Source organism: Pithys albifrons, chromosome 6 (genome assembly GCF_047495875.1).
Source record: "Pithys albifrons albifrons isolate INPA30051 chromosome 6, PitAlb_v1, whole genome shotgun sequence".
NCBI lineage: Eukaryota > Metazoa > Chordata > Aves > Passeriformes > Thamnophilidae > Pithys > Pithys albifrons.
Window position 1 is genome coordinate 27,223,751 of NC_092463.1, and position 16,924 is coordinate 27,240,674.

General features: G+C 35.3%; 1 protein-coding gene across 5 annotated transcripts in view; it reads right to left on the reverse strand.

Annotated features, from left to right (window-relative positions):
• Positions 1 to 16,924, reverse strand: part of NPAS3 (neuronal PAS domain protein 3) — a 605,164-nt gene that overhangs the window by 290,851 nt on the left and 297,389 nt on the right. For all 5 annotated transcript variants that reach the window (XM_071557955.1, XM_071557954.1, XM_071557953.1 and 2 more), the window contains one exon: positions 10,301 to 10,383. In XM_071557955.1, coding sequence (XP_071414056.1) covers positions 10,301 to 10,383 — 83 coding nt within the window. The remainder of the gene's footprint in view (positions 1 to 10,300; positions 10,384 to 16,924) is intronic.

Sequence of the window (16,924 nt, forward strand, 5' to 3'; positions counted from 1 at the left end):
TTAACAGGAGACTTACTCTTATTTCCAGAACTGCCTCTTGACCATATACCTTATGAAAGTAAACACTGAACTTCTAAACCACAATAGAAATACATTTTTATGTAAAATTTTAGTTGCTGAAATTCTGAAACACTAAGAGCAGACTTTCCATTTAAATCTTACTTGTAAGTGACCTTCTTTGAAATTGTACAGAAGAAATCCGAGTCTCTACCGCTAAGTGTCTGTTACATATTAGGCTCCCACTCTGTGAAAAAAACTTTTGAGATAATATACTTCATAACAGAGAGCATGGTCTACAAGGTTAACTCACTCATTTCAACCATATTTGCATTCCTTTAAATGTTTTGTACTTAAAGTCTGTAAAGGTGTGCGGCATTGGGAGGTAGGAGAGATGGTTCCCGCAGGTCCCTCTGAGCTGCGGAGCGTGTGAGAGAGATCTGTTCGCTCAGAGAGATTGGAAGCAAAAACCCGTTTATTGCACAATCACGAGGCTTCTACAGGTTTTTGAGGGGAAGGTGCTGGAGCTTGGACAGGATTGGGTAAAGGCTCCAGAAGAAAGGAGTGACAGGTATTCGGCTAGCTAGGAGAAAGGATCAAACCCAATAGGACCAAGGGACTGGGGATAGACGGGTGAGAAAACCAATGGGGTTAGGACAGAGGCAGAAACTCATACGCGGGGCAGGCACGGTCCTGGCAGCCACACTGGCATGTCAAGGCAGAGTGAACCCAAACATTGGGCTGCCCTGGCCCTGCCCGGCAGGGGAAGCCCCAGCAGGTCCCAGCTGCTGCCACTCGGCAGCATGAGCAGCACGTTGGCAATGCAGGGGTGGGACACCCCCCGGGTGGGCAGTCCCAGTCTGGGAGACAATCCCTGCGCCTAATCGGTGCCTGAAGGAGAACACACGGGAGGGGTGGCAACTATGTGGGAGGTGGGGGTGGGGGTTACAATAAAACCTTTTTAAGAAAAACCTGTACAAGTAAAACACATAACTTGCAAACTCCCACCACCAAAGTCTTTCATATATGCAGTTAGTATGGTCCGGGCTCTTTCCCAGTGCCATTCTCTGTGTGGGTCCGTATCAGAACTTCTTCTTTCCATATTTCTTAGTCTTGTTTGTTCCCTACATAAAAGTGCTTGCACTTTCCAAGTAAAATCCAGGAAAACCAGAACTGTGTCAGGGGCTGCAGTGTCTATAGCAGTGGGAAAGGTTGAACACAAATCTTTCATGTCAATATTTAATTTTTTACTTATTTAGACCTCAGAGTTGGAAGAAGAAAAAAAGAAACAGTGACTAGGAAATATCTGATATGATGAAATAACTCAGGTAAAACCAGCCTTAAACAATAATTTTCATGTGAATTTCAGCTGTCCATGCTCCATTTAAGGGTGTTCTGTATGCAGACTCCAATGTTACCCTTTACCAGCTTCCAGGGAAAAAGAGGGCACGCAGCACTGCCCTTCACATCTCTTGCAGAGGAGTACACAGGATATTTAAAGCCTATTTTCTAGTGCTTTTTATTTTCATAAAGCCTGAAATGAGGAATATAGCAATCTTTGAAACTGTCATCAATGTTTTCATGAAAGTGAAGAAAAACATGTTAACTTGCCCAGCATGCCCATGAAATATACTTTTCCTCATTTTTATTTATTTATATAAAATCAACACTCTCTTCATTTCTTGATGAATACTGTGATTGAAAAAAAAAATGAAACAAGGCATTTTGAAGCCAGAACACTTACTGTCCTCACCTGTACCTTTACAAACACCACAGAAGGTATAATTCTTTCTGGTGAAACCGTGTATTAGTTTATTCTGTCTATACTTTTCAAGCCACCTTACTTCAGAGAAAAATAGGACAAACCCCCAAATCATAGCTGAATGCAGACTCCAATAGAGTTTTGTTGATGTATCTGAAGAAAAAAAATCCTCCTTCAGCTTCTACAGGCTGCAGAAACTCCTCCATTTCTTTTAATGACCTATTCCCTCTGTCTGATTCAATACAGCCTACTGGCTATGGAAATGGCAACACTCAGCAGGTGACAACAAAATGGTCAACAAACAGTGCTGAGATATGTCATTTTCTTCAAATATTTTCTTAGGAATTAAATGACACACTACTGTATGTTGTGTCCTGCTCATATCAAATATTTCTTTATTAAATAAAACTGTACACTTCTATATATAGTTGCCATATAAAATGCAGGCTTAAATGTACTGTTCCAAGCTCCAATTGCAAAACAATGCTATTTTCCACACCTCCCCCAGTCTCCTTTTAGTATATAACCCCTTGGGCAGCAACTGTTCGGATGCTGTACCTTTGCCATAACTCCAGATTGAAAGCCCTGCCCTTATGGAATCAATCTGACTCATTTACTGTGACTGGGACAAATTGGAGTATGCAAATTAGCACCTTTTGAGTCTCCTGAACCCAGGAAAATCTCTTGCTGCGTGTTCCAGCTAATGGACCTGAGATGTCCCTTGTAACAGTGCTGTCTGCACAACTCCTTTAACCTTTTCAGATTCTGATCTAGCCTTTGTTCCCAGCCCTTTTTAGAATCCTGCAATGTATCCATTTAACCTCTGTTATAATTTAAACCAGTGTAACACCAGAGCCATATCATAGCATTTGGTGGCATTTACACATGTTTAAAGTGCAGAAGAGCATCCAACAGTGAATAGAGGCCCACAACATTAAAATTTCTATGAGAGAGTTTTTAATGCCTACTATCAGCTTCAAATACTTGTCATTACTCTGAATCATTTACACTAGTATAAAATGCACAATTAGATTTCTAAAGTTCTAAATAAATTAACACCAGGTGTAAGAGTTTATCCTCTTATTATCAGAGGATGATCATATGAGAAGATTATCAATCTACAAAGAGCAACTGCAGAGCTAAAGAATGACTGCTCATCAAGCCTGATCAGATCCCTATGTAGATTATACACTAGCTGCAGAAAGATGAAATAGCACCCACCTTCAAATCTTAAAGGGAAAGCTGCTACTGGAGAGGGCTTGTCCCTGGAAAGGCACATTGCCAAGCAAGATACTAATCTTTTCTTACCAGAGTTCTATGGCTCTTTTCACAAAATATCAGTATTTACACCGATTTTCTGCCTTTAAACTGTGTTTGTGTGCAGTGTTTGAGCTGTTAATAACCAGATATTTCATGTTACCTTAAATTACTACTTCCAAATTGATTATCTGTCTTTTTTCTCAACAAAACATTTAGTATGCTGATTGTTTTTAATTTATTATAAGTTTTTAATATTTTGTTCCTAATTTAATGTTCTTAAAATAATCCAGATTATTTTCTTTGGTCCTGCCCACTTAGAATTGTAAAGCTGTAATTTTCTCTGTGTATATACTGTCTTTTACACCATAAATCCATCACTGTTCAATTTATACTACGGCATTACAGCATCCCATTCAGTACTGTTATATCACTGTTTCTGAATGGTTAATTTGCACTTTATAGAAGAATCATCAGCTTTTCTAGAGAAAACATGGTTGCATACTGAATGTTTTTGATTTTGGATAGACACGTAGATAAATAAGTGCCTTTTTCCCTCCCTTCTTGTGTTCAATTTCTGGACTGCATTTTGTTGAAAGCAGTTGGTGTCCCCTTTGGTTTTGTACCCAAACCCTGGATGCTGCCTAATGTCATAAAAATAGGCTGTACATGACCACACGAAGGTTCAGATTAAAAATTTAAGTATACAAAGTAGTTTAGATGTATGGTTTACAGAAATCATCCCCTCATAGAGGTTTTATATGATCTCCAAGCCTTCAGTTCTGACTTGTTACGTATGTGTTCTGCCATTGCATTATGCACAGCTCTTCACCACCAAGAGAAAGTTTAGGATCACTTTTGCTGCATGATTTGATCTCTAGCAGCTATTTCCTCTTTATTCATCTCTCCGTTTACACTTTATTTTTGTCTATTAATGCATAATTTAACCTCTACCTCATCCCAAAAATCTTTACTTTCAGACAGAACAGCTCTGTGCTCTCCAACATGTCCTAAGTTTTGTCAGTCATTTCACATTTTCTTCTTTTAGTCTGCCTTTGACACATGCTAACAGATGTCAGTTAGTAGTCTACCCCTTTAGCCCAATGCAGACAAGAATCTGAACAGTCTTCTTCACTCTCAGAAAGTGTACCACTGACACCATCATTAGCAATTGCCCTTCACAAATCTCCAAGCCAGTAGAAGTCTTTTCTCCTGACATCTTTCTCAGCCTGGAAAAATCCTCCATCGGTACTACCATCTGCTGCTTCCTCACCTTTAGTCTTGTGTCACTATTTCTGTGTTGACTAGTGTTATACAGAGATAACCTCATTATGTAATACTCAGAATGACTGAAAATAGCAAATGAGAAGATAAATCTCCTCCCTAATATTTTATAGCACTCCAACACTTTCCTGTCTCTTTTCCCACTTTTTAAATTTTCTTGTCAGATAGGACTCCCTATTCAAATACTGGAAGAAATGAGATTTCCACTCAGTTTTAGCCTAGCCAACCTCTAAACTCAATGGCAACTCATACTTGTTTTATTACCACCTATATCTAATTAAAACACTACAAAATTTTACACAACATTTGTGGGGGAAGACAAATTTTAGAACTCTGTATTTTCTTGTTCAGTTATGATTATTTATTCTGTTTGGTTGATTTTAATACCTAACTAACAGTGTGATTATAGGGCAAAGTACTGGTACTTGTTTCCACTACAGGAGAAACTTCTGTTTCTCCATGACACTGTTAATTGTGTAAAACTCTTGTAACTTCATCCACAATCCTTCATTATTAAAAAAAGAAATTACTTGCTCTGTTCACTGATCTCTAATATGTCTTAACAAAACATTTTCACAGATTGTGCTCAATCTACAATGGTTGCAGGCTTAACATCCATATTTGCAATATATGGAAAACTTTATCCACATGCCCTGCAGCAAGATGGTTTTTTTAAAAAATGAAAAGTGTCACTGCCTTATTAGTTAATATAGGTAACTAGCAACATCTTCCAAATAAGACTAAATACTGTAGTGAGACAGTATAGTGAACTCTTGCTGCTGTCTATGCAAAGCTTGATATTACACTGTGTGTCAACAGTTCTAGAAAAATAACAGAAAAGGAGGACAAGACACATGTGGACAACAACAAAAAAGACCTTTGTTCACTTTCTTAATGGGAGAGAAAGGTACAACATAAAGTAGAAGGGAAATCCAAGTCACATAAAATTTCCAAGGAAACATCCAACAAACCTTATGAAAAGCTTTTAGGAAGGTAGGTGAACATCTTTATGGAACAGATGGAGAATTCAGTCATTGCCATCCACTGGTAAATCAGAGGTGCCCAACAGATCTTGCTATGGGATTGGATGAAATTGGTGGCTGGCTGTTTGTTTAGTCCAGTAGTACAATTCTATCAAATCTATCAGAATTATGTGTAAAAACTTGAGGGATATGGCAGAAATTAACTAAGATCTTCCATGTAGTTTGTTTTGGATTTGGATTTGGTTTGTTTGTTTATTTGGTTTTCTTTGTGTTTTTTGAAAGTCATAATGTAAATCTATGTCATAAAGGTTTCTCATGCCAGTGCTCAGGACTGAACAACCCTACAAAAAAAATTGTTACACTGATGCTTCATTATCTCTGCAGTTTAAGGATTTCTTCACACAAAATGAGGTAGAAGTAGGACAGTGTAAATAATTAAAGACAACTAGTGTCTTAAGTTACTGTGTGTGGTATGCAATGCTATATGAAAGTATTACAGTTTCTTAAGAGTTGAATAGGCATTGCTGAATCAAAGACTGCAACTATGAAAGTTCTCACTCTTGTATGTAGAAATATAAAATGTGTACTGCTTACTACAGTTCATATGGACGCTCCTAGTATTGATTCTAAATATTTAGCCTTTAAGAATACAATAATATTTTAATGGAAAAAATATGTATTTTTAAAAATGTAAAATTCAATTTCAAAATACTGTACATTTTATTTTTAATTGTTTTACTGTTCAAATTGTGAGGTGTGTTCTTTTTTGTTCAAGAATTTTAAAGGCAACTAATTTAAATATGCAAAATTATCTCGAGTTGTTCATACGTGAACTTAAAAGCCATGCAACACAGGAAAATTAAGTAATTATGCCTCCAAGTTATTTACTGCAATTAAGCTCATTTATCATATGCAAATTAGTGCAAACTGGTCTCATTAGTTACTAAATTACTCAATATGAGCTGAACAATGTAGCACTCCAGTTTGTAATGAAAAATCCCTGTAGAGGCAAGCAGTATCAATTAAGCTAATTTGCATATGCAAATATATTCACTAACTTTCCCTTTTCTCTATATTTAGTTCTACATTTCCTGATTATTCCTGATTATATGAAGAATATGGAGTTACTGACCCCTTTCCACACCTTCTCAATAGAAATGAAGTTACAGAAAAAATTCTGGGGCCCGGAAAAATATGATGAAAATCTTGCTAATTTTACAACCAGTTTCAGCCAAATTTTTAATAGTAGGCACTAGAAGTCATTTTCTTTACTGGATTTTTTTTTATAAACAGATCTCTCTCTCTCTCTCATCTATCTATCTATCTATCTATCTATCTATCTATCTATCAATCATCTATCTATTTATATTTTTATATATATGTAAAACTGGAAATGTCTGTTCTTATCTATCTATCAGCTATCTATCTATTTATATTATTATATATATGTAAAACTGGAAATGTCTGTTCTCATTCTGACACCACTTTTTAGAAGAAAAAGAATGTAGAAGATAAGCAAAACATGCAATTTGGCAAATCAAAATTCTTGTAAAAAATTAATTAACATATTGTCATTATCCCTTTTTCTCATTCATTACATGCTATTCTACTATTCATAATTCAGATGATTTTACTTGGAAAACATTTAAAAGACGTTGTACGGGTATGAAGTATCTGACATAACAGTATCTGAGCAATCATGTTTTGTGGTCTTTTTTCCCACAAGCGCATGGTGGACAGTGTGTTTGGCTTCAAACCTACTACCTCTTCAGCATGATACACAGTAATTAGCTGTGGCTTGGACATTTTTTGACATGGAATCATAAAATCTTAAAAGGGTTTGAATTGGAAGGGACCTTAAAGATCATCTGGTTCCAAACTCATTGCCATGGGTGGGGAACCTCCCACCAAATTAGGTTGCTCAGAGCCCATCCAACCTGGCCTTGAACACTCCCAGGGATGGGGCACCCACAGCCTCTCTGGGCAACCTGTGCCAGTGCTCACCACCCACACAATGAAGGTGTGCATAAGTGTTGCATTTCATAAGGAAGCAAAGTACAAGACTCTGTGCATATCCAGATTAGCACAAAAGACAAATGCAAACGTGTGTCCAGCCTTACATACATGAAGTTCTTTAGAAGTTTAAAATTCCCTTTATCAGCATTTTTAATAATTTTTTTCATCTCTGGATTTATGTAAAGGTTAAGGTGTGTGGACTTTTTGGGAGTTGGCAAAGTCTACCATCAACTAAACAGAACTGATTGTGCGATCACTGGGCAGAAATGCTATCTCATACCAAAATAAGTAACTTTCTTTCTTTTATGTTTCTTCTGAAAGGCAGAATTTGAGTTTTCTATTTTCTCCACTTCTTAATTGTATATGCTAGAATACCTTTAGTAGTTGTATCAATCAATTAAAGTTATTTTATTAAACAGTATTTATATGTATGAGTTCTTAATACTAAAAAATATAATTGTCATTGATTAAGGCATTCTTCATTGAATGATTATTATGTGTAAGTATATGGATTTAATATATACAGACATGACTAATGTATGTAGCGTATACATAACATGACTAACTGACTCTAGCTGCTTATAGACTCAAGATGTAAAAATATCACAATATGTACCTCCATTTCTGTTTTTACAGCATCACTATAAATATACTACGTCCACATCTTAAAAATATACTGTATTATGCTTCTCATTTGTCTGTTAATAAATTTTGAAGTATCAAAATATTAAAAGGATTAGAGAGGCTCCTTAATTTCTGAGCTTACACTTAACCCAGTCTTCAAAATATTAATAGCAAAAGGGATTACACAAACTATTAATTCAACTTCTTCAGATAGCAGACTTTGAAATCAAAATTCCCAAGGTGTAATCAAGGTTGTTTACTTCACTTGCAAACAATACTTATCATGATACTTATTTGGAAATAATTTCTATGAGCAGTAGACTAAGTGAGAACATATTAGAACTGTATTACACCACAGAATCTGTCTGATTGTTGTTTGAAAGAATATTTTGTCTTCTAGTGATTATCTTTCTACCTATAAGACCACAAGGCAGTACTTTGAAGTTCATTCTGATCTGTTTAGCAGTGGTGTGTTTGAATACATGACCCAGGTTTTCCTCCCAATAGTTGATTAATCTACTAAAATAAGACAAAATCTTAACATATCATTATAAACTTGCCACCACTATTAATTCATTTGTCCTTTATCCATCATCAACAGTCTATCTCTTGCAAATATCAGAGTGGAACTTCCTATTACCAATTAAGAGACTAATGGGACTAATTTCATAAAAGCATTAATCTCTCTGAAAATGCTGCATCTCAACAGACATTCGATACAATGCTGATGACAGTTTTGATGGAAAATCCTGTCACAGGTACAAATGTAATACAGCAGGTTTTTAATAGTAGTATGATAAAGTTATTTCCTGAAAGCACTTTAGTTTATCCCAAATAAGTACAAAAAATAGATACCACAAGGAAATCCAGTTTAAACAAGTATAAAAGTCACTGAAAGTTTTAATATGCACTAAGTGAAAACCTCAAATATCAGGTAATTTTCAAAGTGGCCATCCTAGGTTTTTTCATTTTCATTCATAAAAGTCAATACTGAAGGAGTATATATAAATCAGTCTCAAAGATGTTTTAGCTAGATATGAGTTATAATATTGTAAAACCCACACATTTATAATATAATGTATGTTTACATATTCAACACAATGACAAATTATATAAACTGAAATATCACAAAACTGCTATTTTTTCTTTTTTTCCTTTCATGTATGACACAACATAACAGTGTTTCTGCCTAATATGCAAACACAGTACTGCAGATACTGGTGCAGATCTCTGACACAGTAGCTACAACAAAAGTAGTTTCTCACAGAATCAAAAACTTGACCTAGACCTCTGCCAAGAGTGTACAGCCAGGCAAATGACTTAGTTCATGATTTTTGTTCTAGAGAAAAATTAATTCTATCAGTTAATATCATGTTTTCCTAAAATTATCCTTGTTGCTATTCCGCCTTTAGTTACTTTATAAAGATGTGGAAAATTTGACATTATCCATAGTGATTTTGAATGGCACAGCTGAGTTAGTACAGAGAGATAGCTCTCAATCATTTCAAATTAAGTGGAATATTTCTCATGATAATATCCTAATTTCCTTCTTTGTACCTCTCAAAAGATAACACACTGGGCAATATATTTGCATGGAGAAGCTGTGTACATAGCTAAGTAAGAGCAGTTGTTCAGTGCCGCACTTAGAAAAGACTATGTGGTTTTTATTTCCATAGGGGTGGGATTTGCTTTACTGCAAAACACATCACATTTTCTTCTTAACTGATTCTACTCAACCTTTGACTACTCCAAAGCAGGAAAGGTTGTAGTAACTCTAGCAAAACAAAGCACACATAAGGATGTTTCCATCAGGTCACTGTTTTTCAATTTAATCTTCCTGGAATACGATGATTTGGACCATATGACTAAATTGTTTGATAAATACCAGATTAGTTTTTATCTCATGGCTAAGGAGGCCTAAGTCATGCTGCTGTTCATTTTTTAGTCATTGCAGAGTGCTCCAAATTTGTGATATATAATTGTGACAACTGGGATATCATGGAGGAAAGCAGTGCTCGTAAACCAAAGTGGAGAAAAAACCATCAACCCTAAACTGATGCATGACATGCAAGACCAATCAAATCACCAACACAGAATACCAACTTTTACACATATACACACAAAGCATAAAGGCATTCTGTGAACAAACACCAACTGCACAATTCTAAACAACAAAATATTGTGTTTCACCTGAAATAACACTTGCCCTCCCTCTCACTAACATACTCCCAATCACGGACTTTCTAAATAGAAGAAATATGACCATAAAAAAAAAGGATCTCATTAATATAAGTGCTGACAACAGTACCATTCAAATTACTGGCAGAAATATGACTAGGTAGTTATTTTGATTTTTCTTGGAAATGCCTTTTTTTACCTGTAAAATATGACTTCCCAAATGTGATTCAAATACTTCAATGGCAAGGGCACTGGGACTTCTCCTGCGCTGGGCACCTATAACTGAATAAAAAACAGTTATGTTGCAAGGTCTGCACATTTATTTATTACGCATCCCGATCACTGATAAAAACTATTTAAATGTTTTGCATCTTATACATGAGTGTTAATTTCAAATTTGCCTTCTACATATCATATAAAATGAGTATGCAATTTCAAACTCAAATTTGAAGGAAAAATAACTTTTAAACATGTATTTAAATGTCAAAAAATCTGGAAATTAATTTTTTGTTAAAATATATCCCAAGGCCCTGTAGGTTTATGGTGATGAAAGCATGCAGAATTTAGTGAAAAATGCTACTGAAAAAGAGGCTACACATAATGTAAATGTTTTGAAATGTGCAGATAAGAATTAAATATTACTCATGAATTAGGAAGAGATGAGAGATTTATCTGAACATGTTATTTATCTTATTTGAAACTGAAATGAAATAAACACAACAATAAAAAGCCAATATTTTGTAAACACATTCTATATCAAAGTTCTCCTCAGTGTAGGGAAGTATTTTAGTATCTCAGTTTGTTGCTGAAATAGGTACTTGAAACTTCAGCTTCTACATTTAAATTACATAATTTAAAAGTACAAAGTGAGTAATAGGCAGTTATGCTTCAAAGACAGCAGTGACTACAAATAAGGCTGAGAAATCATAAAACTAATATTCCATTAAACTCTATGCCGGGAACACAAAGCCAGCAATCAAGTCTGAGTATAACCAAAAGGAGGCATCTATTGCAAGACGATGTTTCTTCTTAGGTCTAGGCTATCTCTGGCACAGGATCAGAGAAAGCTACAGGACAGAAAACACCACACAGAGCTGCAGGAACCTTCCTTTCCTGTCTTAGTGGCAAAACCAGGCATATCCATAGCAGAGAGAAGAGACAAAGTTCATTCTGCACCCTTTAAAAGTGTGTACAAAAGCATTTACATCCAAAGACCCTGATGGTCTAACACCTCTGAAACCATCATAGCACTAGTCCATCTTTACATATTGCTGATTTTATAATGTACAATAAGAAAAGTGAAATACCAAAAATCCACTAAAACAAGCAGAATGAATGACTGTCATTACTGAACAGGCTAATTTAACACCAATGAAAACAAAATACAGAGCAACAATTGCTTAGTCTTCTATGATACTGGCTGCCAAACATGCTATCAGTAGGAAAAGATAAATGCCAAGTAATGATAGTCATATTGACCTAAAATGTAATACCATTCCTTATTGATGCTTCATGTAATTTCCTTGCAGGAAATTCTAAGCTATTTATACTGGGCAAACAGGTGACTTCACAGCTAATAGATTAAGGCAATACTTCATAATTACAAATGGTGACTGCTGTAGAGACAGCATTTTCTAAGTCCTCCTCTCTTCTCATATTCAAGGACATAGACACAAACACCTTAAGAGAAAAGTTGTCTTCAAGACTGTATTTCTTGAAGAAACTTTAGCTTCAGTTGTGGGACAAAACAAAACATATAGCACTGTAAGGATTTTGAGCATTCTCATCATGATTGCGGTCAGTTAGCAATACACATTTTGTATGGTTATTTCATTTATAATCTCTCAGAAACCAAAAGGAAATTACAGTTTTGGCTTGCTAGGCGTTGCTTCATAGTAGTCTCCATAAAAGCACTACAAAAAGCAAAAAAGCCCCTGAAAACCTCCTTGAAATCCTTTATATTCTTTCATTCTTCCATCTAGACCATGTTGTAATTTCCACACATTGTCCGAACACATTACCATTTGGAATTTACCTTTCAATTTATTTTCTGTTTCCTGTCCATATCCTTCCTTTACAATTCTCTACCATTTGAAAGTGTATCCAATACATATTGAATCCAGGTCTATGATATCAGTTGCAGGATTTTTAGCATGTGAGTATCATGATTTGAATAATGTGCATGAAGTCAGTGCAACACTCTTTAAAACAGTATCTTAAAACTCAAGTGACACTTCCAGGTAAGTCACCCGTTCTTCATACTTGGGACCCTCAAGTTCTACAGCTCAAATGAAAACACTGTAAGGTCAGTGAGTTACTAGAAATCAAGAAAAGATCAAATCTTAGCTTTAAAATTTTCCAATTAAATCTTCTATCGATGACTGCATCCTAGTGGATATATGCACATAGACCGGTATCGTGTGGTACTGTCATGCCATTCAGTTCATGGACATTTTTATGGCAGTAGAATTCTTGGATTTATGTGTCTTGCACTTAGTCAGGTGATGTGAGGTTGCAATGACAGTTTCTAATTTTACAACTAGCATAAATACGCTACACAGAAAACCATTATGCTTCTGGTAGCCATGCTGGAACTCTTTTTTGATAACTGATTAGATGTTAAATATGCACTTTACTTCATGCATTTCCATAACTATCATTCTTCATATTTTGAGGAATGAGACAAGAATATTGAGATAAATATAGAACAAGGGAAACATAAATTATTTGATCTTCTGAATTCATTGCCTCATTATTTTACAGACTTGAGCTTTCAAGATTTCTTGATACCTATTTGCAGCAAAAGAAATATGCTGTTTTGGGTACACAAATGCATATCATATTGGTACCTTTCAGAAACATGGCAATCTCACAGCCCAGTCACAGAACAAAGCCTCTAATTTGTACTGAATGAATTGTAGGCACAACAATAGACGAAAAGAAGATATAGACTGAAATGGCTGGATTAAAAAGCAGGACCAATGTTATTTAATTCTAAAATTTCAGAGCACAAACTATAAATACTGAACTGGCTTCCATCACACAAGCCACAGCCATTCATCTAAATATCACATCCTGTGGATGGAACCATCAGCAGCTGCTCACAGAAAACTTGGAAAGCAAGAGATTCAAGATTTATATCACAACATCTACAAATCAAACCTTCACAGACCTAAAGACTTGGATGCACACATTTTTAAAATATACGGATTCCCTTTTAAATGCAGACTCTTTACAGATATGACATAGTGAATACATGAAATGAATTTCTTCTTTCAAGTAACAGGAAGCAGGGAAAATTAGAATGTGAAGAAGTTTAAGCATGTGTATCAAACTGCTAAAGGAGTTACAGTGAAAACAAATTTGAAACCCAGGTTAAATTCTTCTTTCAAATTTTCCTATTTTAGTGGTTTGAACAAACATCTTTGAATAGACTTTGTCACATGTGGTCATATTTGGTACTGCCTACATTTAGTTAACAATGTTCAAAGTTTAAATGCACAATTGTGGTGGTTCATCAAAAAGTTGGCCAAACCAATGTTTATATTAAATATTGAATGTTAATAGTGACAAGAAGATAGAAGGAGTGTTTTCACATGTGCACTTTGTAGTGCTGGAGCAGAAAAATCTGATTTCTAAAATGTTTTACTTTCTGTGGCATTGGACTATGATTTTATGATCCAGGCTGACATGTCTATCCTTGGCATAAGGTTATTCCATAACAAATTATTAACAAGAGAAAAAATTCTAACTGCCCACTAATTCCTTTTTAAATTTCCTCCCTCAATGACTAATCTGGCTATGCATGAAGTGAAGGAAGAACCACATCCCTTTCAGGATATCTTTGAGGCAGTCTAGACACACTTAATGCAACCTCAAGAGCATTTGCAATTGATCTACAGAGTGGGAAACTATGGAAAAGAAAAATGCAGACTGCCTAACAAAGATTTCTATGCATCCTGAAGAGAGGATTTCCTCTTAAAGTCAGTTCTAGGGCATGGGAGCACAGACCAAAGACTGACCTTCACTTTCTTCTAGTGAAGACAAAGTTGTAATTAAATAGAAGCAGTGTTCCTTGAACCACAGGAGTGAAAGCACAGAACACAAGTACAGTAATCAGTTCCCCCTAAAATATTTTTGTGAGATTTTGTATGCCACCCCGCAACATAAACTGGTTTTGTGGAAAGTTTGGGAAAATTCAAACCAAGAGTTTTTAAATTTTATTGCTTAAATAATAATAATTTTAAAACTAGTTTTAAAAAGTATATGAAACTTTTTAATTAATTTTCCTTAACCATTATTTAGTCCTAAAAGCTTTTCCTTCATTAGCCCCCAAAGTCCTTATTTTTTGTATTTAATTTTGTTGGCTTTTCCAAGCAGCATCTTTGGTACGCTTGGGAGCAGAGGTGGACATAGGGCCATCCCACTGCAAGCTTTTAGATAATCTGCTCTCTGAAAAAGTATAAAGAAACAGAACCCATCTTGAAGAACTCTAATTATGACTGCCAATAAAGTCAGACTTTAATTAGCAAAGCCTGAGCAGATCTACATGAATATGAAAGTTTATAAACACCCTACCAAAAATAAAATTATCGGCTTTATTCACAAAACACGTAACCGTGTGAGCCTAATTGCATAGAAGCTTCACACAGGGTTGGATAATAACAAAACACATGACGGTTTCAGATGAGAAAGCGTTCTGGATTGTCTCAGGTGACTGTATGTGCAAAGCAGTCCATAGCATGAACATGGCTATAATCTTTTAAGCATTCTTTTCAAAAATGTAACATTTTTATTATTTCAGAGTAGATAAAAGATCTATAGAAATGACAACACAATTTCTGATACATTTGTCTCAAAGTAGATTCTACATGAAAATGTGTCTTTTTTTACTTCTAGGAAGAACTCCAGATGTTCATGAAAGAAAATGCAGGTAAATGTGCCAATCAAGGGGGTTTTAGAGGAAGAGGTGAGATGTCATCTTAAAATCTTGGAGATTTCCTATGAGACATAATAAGTAATTTGGAAATGCTTAAAAGCTGTGTTTTCTAAAAGACAGAGACACTGGCTGAGGGACTAAACTGAACAACAGAGGATGCAATCTCAGGGAAGAACAAAGTGTAATCAACACTACATACTGGAAGACCAGTATTTCTGCATGCTAACATCCACAGAATCTTTAGAAAAAAATTACTTTACTCCATATTTAATACCTTCTGATGAATATTTTTCCCATTGGTTTTTCTTTGCTATCTCATTTAAGATTGATTCTAAGTTTGAAAGAAATTTCCAGAAAGAGTGAACTCCTCTGCTCAACAAATAGGTCGAGGACATAAGGTATACAAGATACATATCCAGATCCTTATCTAAAGTGAGATAATATGAGACAAGCAGCATGATGTAAGCAGAGATGCTGCCCTCTGATTTGGGAAGGGTATCCAAAGAAATTAATGATGTCACCAGTTACCTCACCATAAGCCATCACATGATCCAAAATTTAGGTCTCTTATCGACCTTCACAGATGGGAAGAAGATATAAATCTCAGTTGGATTTGCAACATATGTGGAAAGGTATTTTATCTTGGTTTAGTAAAGCTATGGGAATCATTAATGCTGTGCCATTACCAACGAAGTATCACAGCAATAAAGCATCAGAACAAATTTGTCACAAAGGACTATACGTAAGATGCATAATGCAATATATGATAATCAACTTACAAAGCTAACAATACCATTTCAAATCTATATTTTTGTGTACAAGAATGCCTATTGTTCTAGATGTCCACCTTCTGGTCACTGGTAAAGAGCATGTATTCATTACTGGGAAATCCCTGTTTGAGAAAGTAATCCAAAACTTTCTGTGGAATAAAAAAGTAGCTATCAAGAATGTACAAAAATGTTATGTAACACATTTACAAGTATGGGGGTTTTATTTCCAGTACTTCATCTATGATGCTTTATCAAAAGCTCCAGGCATTAAAAGAATTTTTAACAAAATTTGCTTTTCAAATTCAAGTTGCTTAATACTTTTAAACTTTTTTGATAGCTTCTAAATGTCAATACCTTAAAATTGATCAAAATAAAATTTCAAAAAAGCAGAAAGTATTATATCACTTGTTAAATGAACTGGAATCAATGGATTTCAAGACATAATATGTCTCCCCCTTAAGAAAGATGCAAAATGAATGGAAAAAAGAAACTAGATAAGAGGTTGTCTTAGTGTATGTTTTCATTTGTTTTAGAAGCCTCTTCCTTTCCCTTTCCCAATCATTTTCATCTGGTTTATAGGTCTGCTCCTTCCCACAGGATTTTTGTCTTTAGGGGGTGGAGGTAGAGTGGGTGTGAGGAGGAGACAAAGTTTCTTAGGGCTTAAATGTCTCTATTTTTGGTTTGTTTTTTTTTTTCTTTTCTGAACTTTTTAAAATTAGAAATCCCAAGAAAGAAATAAGTATATTTTGTGTTCTCTGCTTGGTAATTATCACTGTTTTTTAACTAGCACTTGTCCATTTTGAGAGTTTATTTCAGAGATTTTTTTTCTGTTCACTGTAAAGGATGAAGTCTTTGCTGTGCAAGAATTTCCAGTGATCTAAGCAAAGAGAGTTCTCCATCTGTGGCTGGGGGCGAGAGCACTGGCCTTTCTCCCACACTGTAGTAGTTACTATAGGAACTATTGTGCCTCCTTCAAAAGGGCTACAGACAGGGTGATTAAAATTCTTCATGGGAGAACCCCCACTCTTCTCTCTGACAATGAAATTCTTCAGGGAGAGGGCTAAGCCTCCAGCTCAAGAATGGCAGCACCTAAGGGAGTGATGTGGCAGAAAGA